At 39.3% G+C, this 16,716-nt stretch overlaps 1 protein-coding gene across 9 annotated transcripts in view; it reads right to left on the bottom strand.

The window, feature by feature from the left end:
• Positions 1-16,716, bottom strand: part of CADPS2 (calcium dependent secretion activator 2) — a 302,854-nt gene that overhangs the window by 146,250 nt on the left and 139,888 nt on the right. For all 9 annotated transcript variants that reach the window (XM_042815716.1, XM_042815717.1, XM_042815718.1 and 6 more), the window contains exon 7: positions 7,839-7,950. In XM_042815716.1, coding sequence (XP_042671650.1) covers positions 7,839-7,950 — 112 coding nt within the window. The remainder of the gene's footprint in view (positions 1-7,838; positions 7,951-16,716) is intronic.

The following is a 16,716-nucleotide window of genomic DNA, read 5'->3' as shown; positions in this document are numbered from 1 at the left end:
TTTTATTTTATGCTTTGTTACCTTAATGTTCCTATATCTGTGAAAATCATCACAGTAGATTACTCAGCAGCAACACAGCAAACTATGAATTGTATATATCATAAACATACTATATATATGTGTATAATAGCACTTGTTTACAATAAGTAACCTAATGAATAATCTGCATTAGGTAATGAATGGCACATTATATGTGAGTACTACATACCAAGCACAGCTGCTGTACATTGCATTATTTCAGCTGATTGAAATCAAATTAACACAGGTTGAGGTAAATCAGTAAATTCAATCTTCTCATGATCATTAAGGGTACTCAGCTACAGTTTGGTACTGAAAAAGCAGCAAGTCCATATCCTCTTTATGTGTCTCCTCATTCAAATGAAAAATAAATACATAAATCTTCAATATTATAGAGCAGCACACCTGCATATTTGTGCAAGGTGAAGTTCTCAAAACATTGCTTCTGGATTGTAAATGATTGACACAGCACTTCTCAGCTGCACCTGGAGGATATTGAGCTAATATCACTTCTTGACTTCACTGATCAACATTTATTGTGATTCAGCTGTGTAAGTCCCAGCTGGATGACAATAAAAGGAGCCATTTGATGTTCACCTAAGCCAACAGTCAATCCAGCTGAGGAACTCCTAACTCTTCTCTATCTTTAGCAAATTGATCATCTTCTCCTTTAAAAAAAAGATTTCAGGGAACAGGCTAGTTGTTCAAAATGCCCTGGAAGATGGAACAGACTGAACTTGTGGTGGTCTTGCTTTCTCAGAGCAGACAAACTTGCAGAAGATTCACAGTCAGAAGCGCTACACAGAAACATCAGTATTTCCATGGTTAGGATAAAGCTCTCAAGGTAACCATCCCTGGCCGCAGCTGTTATACTGCCAGAACATAATGCAGCCTCTAGAGGGGACCCAAGCTCAGAGACAAGCCGAGCAGCAGGCTGGAAGCACACTTGAAAGAAATCAAGAGAGTCAAAATAATTTCTCTATTCTCTCCATCCCACGCTCACAACTGAATTCTCACTCAGTCAATTTGTCTTCTGGCTTTCTGGCTTCTCCAACCCACTCTTGCTCTCTGGTACTCAGAAGCTGCACACAAGTGCTGCAGTTACCTGCTGTTCTGACCAAGCACTGAAAAATCTGAGAAAGATTTTACAAGTCTGGGTGGTCTAGAGCACAAACAGAAACATGCTTGGGCATAAGGCCTTGTGAACTGCAGCAAGTCTGAGCAGACTATGCTGAGCTTTGGCTCCCCATCACAGGCAAAAAAAGATGCAAGTGAAGAGTTGCAGCTGCTCCTTAATGCCCTGGCTGACAGGTAGGTGACAGTTGACATGCTATTACAAGAACCAAGAAAATACTACTCTCCCCTTCAATGCAGTTCAAACTACACAGCATTAAAGAAAATAAAGGTGCAGTCCAGGAAAAGCCTTTTCAAAACAAGCCAGACTTTTCTTCTACATCAATTCAAGCTTATTTAAAACAATGTAAAAAAATAAATACTCATAATGCCATGATCTTCTCCCCCAGTTTTATTTGTTGAAGCTCCTTCCATCATGCAATAGGACTGATAATGGATTCTATGCAAGGCTTTTTCTTTTGTGATTTAAAACGTGGTGATTTGAAAAGATAACTGATGGCAGTGGGAGCAGGGAGGACAGGCAAATTTTATGTTATGAAATAATCAATATTATTCGGCGCTGCCAGTCACTGTCTGAGCAAAGCTAACAGGAAAGTTTCTTTGTTAAACACACTCTGATTTTTGCCAATTTGAAAGTGGTACTGCAGGCCAAAAATTAACAAAGCTGGTTTGGGGCAGGGAATAGATCACTAATAGCCATTTAGACACCATACAGAGTGCAGCTCTGACCCTACCCTTGCATAGGGGACACCTCTCTGCTTTTGACAGTCTGCTGACTCTCCTCAAGTCCCCTTCCTTCACGACTTAAAGTCTGGAGCTGTTCTGAGCTACATCAGATACTTGCCCACATACAGGTTGATGTCAGCAAAGAAGATGCTGTCTGTGTGGAAAGAAGTGAAGCTTCTCAGAGCATCCCAGCAGCAGGGTATCAAACACAGCATTCTGTTCAGGTTCTTTATGCTTCTGAGTGTTAAGCTCTCACTGCCACAACAAGCAAATATAATCCAGGAAAGGCCCAACACAGAGATGGAAAAAGGAGTTGGCTCTCTTAAAAGTGACTCTCCTTGAAAATTAAAGGTTAATGACAGCTCAATCACCAAGGGTACGTGATGTATGCAGGGATCTTATGCCACCACCAGGATCTCATCTACTGAGTGACCTCTTGCTTTTCAGCTACAATTGTATTACAGCAGAAGTGCTCAGATAATGCTTCAGGTAACAGGTGGTTAAAAAGAAAGAAAAATAAAACCAGAACAGGTGTATAGCAAAAGAGCCATCGAAATACTGGCATTGAGAAAGAACTTGGAAGACTTTTCAATTTATGCACTCAACAGATACTGACTGGTGCCATCTGAATGCTCACATGAACAGATGTTAGTTGTCTTAAAGTCCTTCCCAAACAACCCATTCCCCAAAACTAATAGAGAGCATGTCTGAATGAAGAAAAAAGCTTAAGAATCTGACAAACTGCAGTCTCAGGGAGCTACTGAAAAAAGACATTCAAGGGATAGTTCCTCTATGAGGACAGGCTGCAAGAGCTGGGTCTGTTCAGCCTGCGAGCAGCCTGCCAGTACCTAAAGGGGGAAGAAAGAAGGAAGTGAACAGACTATTTAGGAGTGTGTGTTGTGATGGGACAAAGGGAAATAGTTTCAAAGTAGAAGAAGAAAGATTTAGATTAGACATAAAGAAGAAGCTTTTTATAAGGGTAATGAGGCAGGGGGACAGGTTGCTCAGAAACGTGGTGCAAGCCCCATCCCTGGAGTCATTCAAGGTTGGGCTGAGCTATGCTCTGTGCTCCCTGATCTAGCTGTAGGCATTCCTGTTCATGGCAGGAGGACGGAACAACAAAAAGAGACAATAACACCTTCTACTAGGACAGATACATGCTTATAAATACATTCAGGAAGATTTAGTTTAGAAAGCAATATAGAAAATAGCTCAGCCTTTCCAAAGTCTACCAATGTCTTGAAAAGAACACCACTTCTGAAGAGAGTTTGCTCCCTCAGCTGCTAGCCCTGAGGATCAGGATAAGGAGGGGTGGACCCCAGGTCCATCCTTTTTCATCCCTCAGGTGTACTGCTTGCTCTTGAGCTCCTTGTGTTAGCCATGCTCTTTCACCTGGTGTTCAACCATGGTTCAGGCTGTGACCTCGCAATTCCCATATAAGAGGAGATGGAAGATGGACTAGATGACCTTTAGAGGTCTCTTGCAACTCAAATGATTCTGTGATTCCATGAAAGCCACTATTAGCACAAGAACAACTGCATGGAGCCAGACATAATGCAGTACTAGAAAAAGCAGTGGGGGGAGTAATCTATTGCCATTTTCCAAACTTAAAGAAAACTTATGAAACCTCAGTCATTTGTAAAAGCGATAGAGAAACATGTTCCCATGATGGCAGGCTTTAAATTAATGTATTCACAGTATATCACCTCTATCCTGAGGCTATTCAGACACAGCACAGAAGGTAGACAAAATGCCCAGTGTAGTCAGTGTTCAGAAACCAGGCAGTCATGCAAGTATGGGTGCTATTTCATAATGTCTTCAAATCAATTCAAGAGGAACAGCACCAACAAAAAAAAATAATGCTGCAAAGCTGATTATTGCTGGCTGCAGCTGGCTCTGACAAGTCAGGTGGGAGACAGTGTTTGCTTTTAATTGAATACTCAGAGCAAGGAGATTGAAATATTCTTATATTCAAAAAGTGCCACTAATCAAACACCACCTGCTGTTCTCACATTGTGTTCACATGTGTGCTAAGCAAGCACAATGGCTGTCACTTTGAATTACTGGGTTTGAACATCTTCATACACGAAATACCGAACAAGGAAAAGTGGTGTCAGATCCCTGTTTCATCAGCCACCAGCCTGATACTTCAGTATTTACTCCAAACTCTGCATCTTCGTGCTTCCTCATCTGTTGTATGTACAATGCAAACATTTCTATCCTTTCTACCTTTTGTATACATGTACACAATTTCTGAAGCATCCAGATCACTGAGACACACATTTCAAAGACACTTGATTAATTTCTGAACTTTTCCTGATTCCTATGTCTCTAGCCCAAAGACAAAGCCTGATCATTTCTAGCAGTTAAATTCACTGTTCCTTGGATACTGAGATATGTACAATCACAGACACAGACCGTGACCGTTGAAGCTCATGTTCTGTCAAACTCAGATCTAAATAACATCTTTTCCTTTCCTGTCCAGCACATTTCCCCTTTTTTTGTGTGTGTGTGTGTGTGTTAACAGAAAACTGTGCTTCACTAGCCAGCCTCCAGTTTCTGTGGAACAAAGACTGAAGTTTTACTTTTTTATTTAAAGACAGTCAGCAGGGAGCAAGAAAAACATCCCCTAACAAGGAAAGTCATCTCTTGGTGCTCACAAATGGATTTACTTTATTTTTCAGAAGAAGAGAGCAATGTCAGACAAGTCAATGTCAGTATTAGACAAGAACTACCTCCTGTTGGTTAAGCACATCTTAAACACCTTGAAAGGAGATGTGAAACACAGTTGACAACACCCTTCTCTCACTCAGCGCTCATCCGGTAACTTCTATAGCAGGTGTCAAGTAGCCTCTAGTTCTTATATTCTGCATGTCTATATTTCATACTCTTTCTGAGAGCAAAGCTGTAAGTATGGGCTCCCCTTTTCACTAAAAGCAGGAGCCTGCTTCCCTCCCACTCGAACACTAGCACCTGCCTCTGGAAATCAGCAGCACCTTCTCAAACTCAGGATCTATCATGCTGAGATCAGGGTCTACGCTGAAGTTAATGAGTCTGAGAGACAGCCATCACGTGGAACAAAGCAGGTGGAAAACTTCTCTTCTGCAGTTCTGGGAAAATCCATCGCCAGCTCCATATTTCACACCTGAGATTTATGTGCACAAAAAGCCAGTCTCTTAGTACCAGAACAAACCCTTTGTACCTGATGGAAGCTTAAAATTCAAATCATGTACTTTCATGCCACCTTCTATTTCTAGTTATAGATTAAACAGAACTGCAGGGTGTGGAGAACACAAACCAATACTGCAGAAAAGCAGTATCAGGTCAAGACACATGCTTTGAAGAAAATACTTGGGAAATGAAAATTAATGTCCACAGCAAGCCTACCTCAGGAATGGCAGATTTCAGCTAAATTTTTTAGTACAAAAAATATGCCAGTGAAATAATCTTCAAGCCTTTATTGAGCAGAACTAACCTAGCTGTACTCCAGTGAGTCCCCACAGTGCACTGACCAGCCATGAAGCTGACAAACTTTATTACAAAAGCTATGCTTATCCAGAGGGATCTGGCATCTTTTCAAAGGCTGCTCGAATTTAAATCTAAGGAAAAAGTCTTTTACAGTCATGGTGGTGAGGCACTGCAGCAGGTTGCCCAGGAGGTGGTGGATGTCCCATCCCTGTAGGCACTCAAGGCCATTTTGGATGGGGCCCTGGGCAGCCTGAGCTGGGCAGTGGCTGCCCTGCCCATGGCAGAGGGTTGGAACTGACTGGGCTTCGAGGCTCAGACCATTCTGTGACTCTGTGATGTGGTCACTGTGGGAAGCTTGTCTCTCACTGCCTGGCAGAGCCAGACGGAGTACTTTGGCAACACTGCAGATGTGTTTAAGAAAAAGTGTATACATAACTGAGAGGAGAAAGTAAGTCAAAACTTACATCTGTAGGCCATGTAAGCACAAGTACACAGCCTCTTCTACCCTACAGAGAACAGCAGCATGCTGATGTACGACAGTGTCTCCACTGTACTCTAAAGGTGAATGAAGTATTTTAGAAGGTATGGAGACTGAACATTTTCCATAAATCAGGAACTGATTACAAAATGTAAAATTAGTATCTAAGTATTTCTCAAGTACTTCTGTTTGCTTTCCCCAATCTCAGAACAAACTTTAATGCAGGAGAATGGAGGGTACTGGCCCCTTGTCCTTTACGACAACTGAAAAAAAGCATCAAAAAGCAATTCTCTTAATTGCCTAATTCTGGTACAAACAGCCAAAGCTCACAGCTAAAAGCAGGCAGACGTTGTGCTGAAAGACAGGAGCAAAAGAATCAAGAACAAAAACAGATTACTCTTTTCTCTCTCACCATTTGTATATCTTGCTGTATGACCAGGAAAACTGAATCAGATTCCAACAGCAGGGCAGTAAGCTTAGCCTCTTACAATAACCTATTTTTTTAATTCTCTTTCCCTTTGCCAGTCCTACAGAGCAAGGAAAGTCAGGATCTTCCTTAAAACACTTTGATCAGCCAACAAACACAGATGTGTCAGAAGAAAGGCAGGAGTGGGAAGAAAGAAGAGGCAGACAAAAAAAAACCAAAACCAACATCTGGGGTTACAGTATACAGTTAAGGTGAAAGCTATATTTACTATTTCATATTTGAAACATTTCAATTCTTTAAAATCATTTAAAACCTTTTGAACTGCCTGTTTCAGAAACGCCAATTAGCTGCAGTCTGATAAAGCAGACCAAAGCCTTTACCTGAACTTTGATTATTTAATGTTGCAGAGCAACAGCAGCCTGTTAATACTTGTGGTTCTTCTTAGCTCCTTAATCCTGTTAATGCTGCTTCTCTTCTCCTACTCCTCAACAATGAATACACTGGCCACAGTTCCCAATGGCCATATATTCTGTTCTTCACCTTTGAACTTACTTTTCTTTTGCTTCTTTGAAAAGACTGGGCAGGCAGGGGCAAAAAAAAGTACTTCTGTGTGGTTAACAACACTATGCAGACCCTTCAGCCCTCCCTTTCAGCACCTACTCCCCACTCTCAGTCCAAGTATCACTGGTCCTGATCTGCTCAGCTTCAAGCTTCTTCACCAAGTAACCTTGGAGGTCTCCCAGAAAGACACGAGAGGAGGCAAGAAAAGGGAATACTGAAGATATAGCCTTGACCTTAAAATGTGTGTAGAAATATGAAAGAATATGTAGGAGCACAGATTCTTACACATCTGTCTGTCTACAGTACAAAGACACCAAGGGGAAAGAGCCCTGCTCTTCTAACAAGCCCTCTGCTTAAATGAGAACCAGCCATGACCCTGAATGCAGAATTGAGTGTTAAAACATGAGCTGCCCCCATGTGTCAGAGGGGAGAATTTCAAAAGAATTTGAGGGAGACTGACATTCTCTATCTCATTCATTCCATCCTCTTTATATGATACATTGTGTTCTGCAACACCCGATTTTGGTCTAGGAAGGATAGATGATCCTGTCAAGATAAGGAAAATGGGAAAAGGGACGCTGAAACAGTACAAGAGTCAGAACTCTTATTTTAGTCCAAAACTACCTCCACCATTTCTCCCCCTACATCCTTCCACCAATTTAGACCTTGCCTCCCTTCTCCAGTTGTTTCATATACTTGCTAAATGCCAAGTCTCTCTCTCCTCTCTTCATTTTAATCTGAATAGCTAAAGCAACTTAGGTAATCTATGATTTTGTTGTTTTTTTTTTTTAAAAAAAAGAAGTTTTAAGGCAAAGAAAAGCACAATGAATCCACAATGCAAATTTCTGAAGAGTAATACAGGTCAATATACCAAGTTTTGAAGATTGAGAACGATCACCAATAACTGGAAAAGCAGAACAAATGCTATACTGAATAACTTCTACCATTTTTATTGTACGTTTTACCAATATTCACATTTCTACACATAATTTCTCTCAAATTTCACATTTCTACAATAATACTCACTCTTCCAAGTTCTTTATCTTCAAGTGCCAGAACCCCAGTGCTTTCTGTAAAGAGTTTTACTTTGACAACAGGCCGAGGATGAGTTGTAGTGAAATCTCCTTGAGTTCCCCATCTACAATAAATAAAATGACAGAATTTAAACAGGGCAGAGGAAATGTTTTAGTGATAGGACTGTAATCTTTCTAATAGAACACACATTAGTGCACTACTAGACTAGTTTCTTAAGCATCCAGCATTAAATATTTACATGGAATTGGCTCTTCTTTGTAATATGACAAATCACAGTTTCTGTGTATGGCATTTGTCATAAAAAATCAGCTATAAATCTTCTAATCCAAAACTCACCCAAAGAACAGAAACTGTATGTTCACAAGGGAAACCAGCCAAGTAAGTGAGCAACGAAAGTTTTTCTGTTAACTATATTATGTTCAGTACCCTGCATAAGAAAAACTTATTCAGAAAAGTATCAGGTTTTCATTTTCAAAACAGAAACCCACCCACAAACATGTTTGATTTTAGGTAAATGGACTATGCAGAAAATAAGAGATTTGAATATAGGAAAACCTGACAGTTCATGTGATGTTGCAGTTTAGTACAGGACTGCAGGAAAAAAAATGTAAACACAAAAGCAAACCTTGGAAAACTGTTGGATAAATTGTTATTTATCAGAGCAACTATAACTGCAAGATAATTGCTGCCACAAGGCTTCATAGCTTTGGAGAAGCTTAATTAGGCAGACAAACTTATAGTTGGGAATCTTATCAGCTGGTTTTACTCTGCTCCGTGCAAGTGGTACAAAAACCAGAAAGGTGTATGAATTAGATTGCAACTTCCTCTGACAAAGTAATCAGTTTTCCTACAGAGTTGCAGGGTAATCACTGAATACTGTAATTCTGACTGTTAGTAGGTGCAAACAAAATGCAAAAAGTTCAGCTCCAGTCACTCTCCTTTTGTCTCCTAGTACTCAACTTACTGAGATTATCAGAAGAAATAAAGAAAACAGGTGAGTGCACAAGTATACTCTATAAAAGTATATAGATCACACAAACTAAAATCTTACAGGACACCATTTACAAAAAAACAATATTTTATTTTCAAGGATGATTTACACGGACTCACGGTCTGTCCATTCCTGAAAAATGAACGTACACTAATAAACCTCCATGGAAGAGATCTAAAAGATAAAAGAAACTTCCAACTAACATAAGTTACAAATCCCAAGAAAAAATCTAGAAAGTAATGTGTAACAGAAACAAAAAATTCTTATTGAAAGTGTCAAGTCAAATCAAGTCCGACAGGTGGTTGAACAACAAAGGTGAGGTCCACTGAAAATTAACTGAGCATCTCACTCAGTTCTGTCTTCCTTGCTTTGCCTGGACTAGATAGATATTTGCTCTCTGTGTTCATAGTGGACAGAGCCTTACTCTCAGCCAACGTGCTAATTGAAAAATTGAAACAGGGATTCTGAAAAGAAATTACCTTCCTCAGAGAAAGAAAACTCGTTTTGTGATCTGATGATAGATGTTGTACTGGCAGGTCAGGTAATGCCTAGCGCTGCTGCTCGTCCCCGAGGCAGTCCCAGGGTTAGGTTTTATCACAATACAGAAATGAGATTTCCACGGAGAAAGCACCCTCACACAAGATGTGTCTCCCCAGAAGACGTGTCTCCCCCAAGATACCAGCATCCAGAAACAATACCCCCTTGCAATCTCAGACACCATCTAAGCATGTTGTTGCTGTACGGGCACCAAGGTATATTTGCCCCTGAACTCCCTGGACTGCTCACACTACCATGGACAGAACCACCCAAATGATTAAAGACAAATCTTTTCCTACTTTTCCTATTAGAACCCAACAAATAAACATTAAAAAAAAAAAAAAACCAAAAAAAAAAAACAACCAAAAACCAAAAAACAAAAACGCCACACAAGAACTTCTCTACAAAGATCTAGTGCTAGTATTAAATAGCAGATGGAAGTACACAAATCAGAAGAATCTCAGCTTTAATGTCAGATACAATCACTGTCCCTGACTGACATCTTTCTCCACACCTTTTTCCATCTACAGCAGGGAATGAAAATCCTTGGCTGAAAATCAGTGGTTTGGATCAATTCATAAAGCTTAGTGTTCATGGTGAAAATATTCCATGCACTAATCCTATGCTCCTTGCTGCTCAGGACTTCAGCTAAGTCTCACAGCCTCTTATGTCCATGCCTTTGAAGTGAATTGCCCAGTAAAACAGATGGTCACAGTTTTCTACCTCTTAGACTTCAGCAGCTTGCCTCAAGAAACAGCATTTAAGCAATCATGCACTGTTGGAAAGGGCAAACCCAAGATCGTATTCTTTAGCCTTATGGCGAAAGTACTTTCCTTTCTACTTTAGTTTTCAACTGCCAATATCAAAGCAAACATATACAAAGCTCACAGATCATCTCCCTTATGATTGCCTGTGGATTACTACTACCCAACCCTTGTTTCCTTGGAGCTTTGCATAGGTTCATACCGTTAGAAATCAGATGTTGAAAGAACCCCCATTAGAAGTGATAACGTATTCATTTTACTCTGATGCAAGGGTATAAGAGATTCAATAGTCCAAACAAACAGGGCTTGTCAATAAAACTGATAATTGATTTACTCTGGTACTGTAGAATTCTGTCAGTTTTTCCATACTTTTGGCTATTTATTCCACAACTTCGTACTTGTAAAGGAGCTGTTAAATTTAATTGTGAAAAATAGGATACCTAATTGTTCAGAGAATCAACATCCAAACAGTAATTAGTAGATGCAAATCCTGATCACCATTACTAAGGTTCTTATTTCAATTTATAGATTCTATGTGCTAATATCATTACACCCACTGGGTTTCTCAAAAGATTAACATTTTTTCTTCCAAAACACATTTGTCTTCTGTTAAATGCATTTATTAACAATGACTGAAATGTTAACATTTCCTGCTCTCACTTCTGCTTCATTTCATTGGAGTTGCTGTCATGGAACATTTCCTTTAAAAGCTCAGCTGCTCAGTATAAGCAGGCAAATATATAATTTTTCTTTTAATGTAGGGGTAACACCCTGATATTTTCCTTAAGAAAGACATCGTGATATTTGTAAGACTGAATAATTTCAGCTGTTTAACTGAATAACTTTAACTTTTTTTTTTATAAATAAGAGCCAGAAATGTGCCCTGTGGAATTTGAGCACAGGATGAAGAAGAAATACTTTTTATGTATTTTAATTTTCATCGCAACAGCTGTAAAACATTTGCTGTAAGGAAGCAAATTCTACAACTGACCTATACTTTTCATACAAAGAAGAAGGTGAGCCTGAAGGTTCCAGCTTGGCTTTCTGCAAAAACAAAACATGGAAATCAAATGCGCCATTCTGATCTCACTTGAAACAAATTCTCTTGCAGAATATTTATTCAGGTTTGCTCTATTATGCAGACACTGAACTGTGAGAGAAAGAGCAAAAAAACAAGAACAGGCTTTTACTACCAAATGTCAATAAATACTGATAGCAGCACATCAGCCAGATGTGCTTCACAGATTCAGAGAAGCTGACAAGTTATGAATGTTTGTCCACTGATTTTTGCAGACATGAACTACTTGTGGGCTCAGTGTGACTACACAGGAAGCTCAAAACTCTTCTCAAAACTGCAAAAGCATGAATCTCATTCACTATTCATATTCATTTGAAACCATTCCCATTATTGTCTTTTTTTTTTTTTTAAATCTTGCTAGAAAAGTATCCAGAAGATGCAGTAAGTTTCACACTAAGTGCTGCAATGTCTCCCACTGCATTGCCAGCTGTGTCACACGTAAAACACCAATCAACTGAAGGGCTAAAAAAAGTCTCCAGGCTCAGGTTTGGCTATATTATTTTCCTTTGTATTCATCACTTGTCTGGTTTCACTTTCTTATTCTCTTTACTGCAGAGAATGGAATTATTTGATGTTTCATCATCTTTAAGCATGTCACATTTTTTTCATCACTGGTGTCAGAGGTGCAGGGCACAGATAACATAATTGGTGACAGAGCCAAAGTTCATTTCCCTTCACTGCAAAAGTACCCTGGAGAAACCCACTGCCAGCAAGGAGCTGATGTTTGTATCAGGTGAAGATACATCATCGTGTCACAGAACCCAGTCTAAGGAAATTTATCTTTCTACTTCATTTCAGAGCGCATTCTGTACCCTGGAAACAGCAACAATTTTCTCTCTAAGTTTTTCAATTCTAATCTGTTAGTCAGAACTTTTCTTTACGAGACCTTAAATCTCCAGTCTTACATTGGAATGAATATTATAAAATGTATTATTCTAAGCAAACATCCAGAAACTTTGTTTTTGCAAACGTGGAGCATTTTCTCTCCAGCAAAATATCAAGTCTAAAGAATTTTGCACTATCAGGATCTGACTTTCCTCAACAACTGCTGAGAAATTCCTCAGCATTAATGAAACTAAAAGGAGAATACTGGTCTCTCCCTCATGACTCCTTCTCAGCTTTGATTCACTGTTTAAATATACTGCATAAATCTACCTTGAAAGATTTGATCATCCTTCATTATATCACTTTGTGAGGTTTCCTTGAAGAGTTTTCTCATTCCCTGTCTGCAGTGGGGATGTGCTACTAAGTTGGAATACACAAGAAACAAGACAGCCCACCAGAGCCAGTCTGTGAGCAGCACAGTGCTCCTCAGGGCAAGGAATACTTGGCACTACTTATTTAGGCTCATCTCGAAGCTAGTCTGGAAGTACCATGTCCGGGTCTTCCTAACATGCCCACTTTTTTCCACGATCTGTACTGACTTGGTTGCTTCTGTATTGGTGGGAAAGGCTAGAGAAATAGGTAACCACAATCTTTAGGTTAGAAAATGTACTTCAGAGTACAAGAGCTGGGCTGAAAGGTCTGAAAAGAGAACAGCGGGACAGAGACTCCAGCACCTCTCTGCCACATCTGGCAGCACTGATCTTTACATCTACACATCATATATCCAGGCCGGACAAACTTTGTGCTGTTAGAAAGTATTAAAAATAATATTTTAAAAAATGAGTGATATTCTGTTATTCAGGTGAACACGGAGTTCATGAAGTGCTGTACATTATCAGCTACCACTGCATACACAACTGCATCTTTAACTGCACATACAACTGCAGAGAGAGAGAGTAAATGCGAGAGTAAGCCAGCAGCTGTGCCAGCAGTACAAGATACCCCAAATATTGTACACACTTCTTTTTCTCTTAGCACAGATACACCTACCTGCTTGGCAGTGACTGATGCCAGGATGCTACAATAGAAATCACAGCTTTAACAGCTGTCTCATGTAACTCACTGGCATGTTTATTTCTCTTTTGCACATCTTAGAATATAATACGAACATTCCACTTTCTCCCTTTCATGGAATATATTGAAAAGAACTTTGAAATATGGCACAAATGACAGAATCTTACTATAAAGCACCAACGATTTAATGCAGTAATGAATTTTTCTTACATGCAACATAATTATTTTATTGTTTATTTTTGTATATATTCTCCCTTACATCAGTGGGATTTGGAGTTCATATTGGAAATCACAAGGAGAAGAGTTTGTCTATTTTTACCACTCTATAAGCTTATGACACTGTTCAGATTGTAAATATTCTTCTTGGAAAAAAAAAATCTACTTTTATTATTTCTCTACTTGAAAACCACTCATTTATTTTGATAAAAGTGCAAAGAGAATAATGTCCAGCACCAGAGCTGTTAGATTGCAGCCGAAAGGCAATAAATTAAGCAGGTTCTAAACAAATCATAATGTCCTTTTAAAGTACAGGCACAAACGAAACTTGTGCTTAGGAAATTAAACTACAGGCTTTGTCAAGTATCTCAGACATTCATAACTAATCTCCTCTAATCTTTTACATGCCTTGTGTGCTCTTCCCTGTATTGTTGTGATGACACAATTTTACGGAGAAATCTGATTGAGAACTACAGATTCATTGTTTTACACTCCCCACTACAGAAACAGTGACACATTCCTTAAATACTCCTGTCAGTTAGTAAAGGGGTATTATTATTGCAGTGCTGCAATGGCTTGAACTCTGAGTTTCACATCAAAACCTTCCTAAAACTACAAAATATTGATATAAGAAACATTAATTGTTCTAAAGAGATGCATTGCAGAAAGAAGAAGAAACTCAGAACAATGAGACACTTAGTTCCAAGGATGGAAAGTCATATCATTGCCTAAGTATCATCTTTGATTTCACCTAAACAAGACTTACACTTAAGTTCCTTTGTTTTTATTTGTTTTTCTTTAAAAAACAAAAGAAAACAAAAATTCCATGTCTGAGGTATTTCTATGCATGTGCCTACACCAGAAAAATAGTCCAACTTTAACATGTCTAGTATGCAAGTCCAACCTTTACCATCCTAACCCCACAGTAGACGGACCTTTCCTGTTCCCTGTAGTAGCAACTGCTAGTCTTTCTAAAACCAGAAATAACATGTTTTCTCCTTCATCATCATCCCCCCAGCAGCAGCCACCATGTCCAAAATTCACCTTCTGGTATCCATGTGGTCACATAAGGCGGGTGATGTTGCTATCAACATTTAGACCATGTATGTGTAGCAGGAGAGAACAATCATAGCTGTGAGACCATTGCCTCCCAAGGAGCAGCTAAAATCCCCTTCCTCTGCTGTGACAGAGATTCATGAAAAGCTTTGACAACCTTTTCCCAGAGATGTGCAGTTGTAATCTGCAGTACTTCAGTTGTATTTCTCTGCTTTTCAATCTTTTATCTCTCCATCCCGGGAACTATTAAGTGAGCGCACAGGCTTTCAGAAACCCAGACCAAGACATCTATTCACCACTTTCCATAGAGAAAAGTTGAGTATATAAAATCCTGTACCTGCACACAATGCTCTAAGAAGTCTGTAATTCAATTCCTGAATGCATTGTCTAGGCACCATCTTGTGCAGCCACTGACAGTCTGAATGGTTTTTATCTAAGAATTCAGCAGCAAAATTAAAGACTTTTAAGCTGATGCTGTTAGAAAAAACAGACAATCCTTCCCAGAGCTCGGCTTTGAAGAACTGAAAGCACCAAATCTGGTCCTCATCTAGGCAAAAGGAAGGATACCTTGCTTTTGTGGTATTGCAAAGCTCTTCTAGATAATCAGAGCAATGTGAATAAGACAATAATCTTATCATCTGGGATGCTTGCTTTTGGTAAAAATAATAACTGTTTGAAATAAGGGAATTAACAGGGCTCAAAATTACTAACAATTTATCAGAGACCTAATAACAAGTTAGACACAATCCCATATTTCTTTTTAAACAGAGAATATTAATAATATCTGAAAAAAATTAATTTGCAAAAAGTAAAATGACAACACTGGCATAATTTTCATTTGAAGTAGGAAAGTTTCCAATAGATAACGGAAAAGAAAAACAGAGAGGACCTCTATAAATGACAAGCAACAAGGTACAGAGGTTACTCTAAAAGTAATGCCTCCTATTTATTTCCATGGAAACTAGAACAGAAACAAAGAGTGCAACAACACCATTTGATGGAGCAAATTCTCCATTACAAAACATTGTTTTTCAACATAGTCACCACTGTGGTAGCTATGCATTTTCACCACCAACGAAAAGGACCCTGTGTGCTGTGCTAGTTAAAAATCTCATCAATAAATGTGGCCCACAGTTTCACAGCTTGCCACATGTTGTCACATTTTGCCACTCCATGGACTGCCATTTTAACTCCTGCTGATAGTGGTGACATCACGTCTCATTGGTAATAATGCAATCCAGGAAACTGTCACCTTCAGCCTCATATTGGTTCAACGGGTTCAGACAAACTTGCATACGATATTTTTTCTCCTCTGTGAGTATTTGTGGGATCCACCTCGCATATACTTTGCAATATTCCAACTCTGCCACCATTGTTTCCAATGCATTGAAGCTGATATTCCACTCCACACACAGTTCCCTGGTTATAATCTGTCAATTTGTGCGGATGAACTGATCAAGATCATCTTCATGTCATGCTATGACAGCTGTACGTGGCCACCCAGAACACGGCTCATCTTTCACGCTGCTGTCACAACTGCTGCAACACACCACCCACCACTTCACTGTGCTATATCTGCTGCTTGGTCTCCAGCAACACTCAACAAGCATTGATGAATGACAATGAGTGCCATTTTTGCCACATGGAGGAATTCAATGACACACCTTTGCTTTTTGGGCATTCCCATATCAGGCACCATTTTGTCAGACTGCCCCTCTGCTGCCATCTGTCACATGGCAACAACATGTAATGGAATACTGATGGGAAGGTTCCATCTTTACTGCCATACAACGAACATCTGCCTTTGACATCATAGGCCAACATCATAAATTAGGAGGCACTACTTTCAGAGCAGCCCTCGTAAAAGCGACATTGAAAACATTTTCTATACTGAAAAAATGGAAACAGTACACTCTAACACTATTTACAGAATGCTATTATGGCAAGTATTTTCAAACAAGGATAAAACTATGAGTAAATCATTACACAGTATTGCTTTTCCATCTCACTTTCACTGCAGGCAACCAAGACAAGTCAGGACGGAGATTTTTAAGGGTGTGCAACAAGACTGGCACATTTCTGGGTGCTGGGAACCACTGGTGTATATTTGTGTGAAGAATTAATGAGAGGCACTAACTCCTGTCTCCCACTGAGTTTCAAATCCAGCTAAGGACTGGTGACAGATATAAAAGCAAAACATGCCATTTATGATCTCAAAGTTTCTATATGTATATTTAGTTACGTCTTGAAACAGAATGAAATGGATCCATCACAACACTGTTAGAAGTTGCAAGGCCTATTTTTTAATGTTCTTCAGTACTTGTGTGA

This window comes from Centrocercus urophasianus, unplaced genomic scaffold, assembly GCF_019232065.1.
Source record: "Centrocercus urophasianus isolate 14NV4802_14NV808 unplaced genomic scaffold, USGS_Curo_1.0 seq_15, whole genome shotgun sequence".
Lineage (NCBI taxonomy): Eukaryota > Metazoa > Chordata > Aves > Galliformes > Phasianidae > Centrocercus > Centrocercus urophasianus.
Note: the sequence above shows the minus strand (reverse complement) of the source record. Positions and strands in the feature narration are given on the sequence as shown.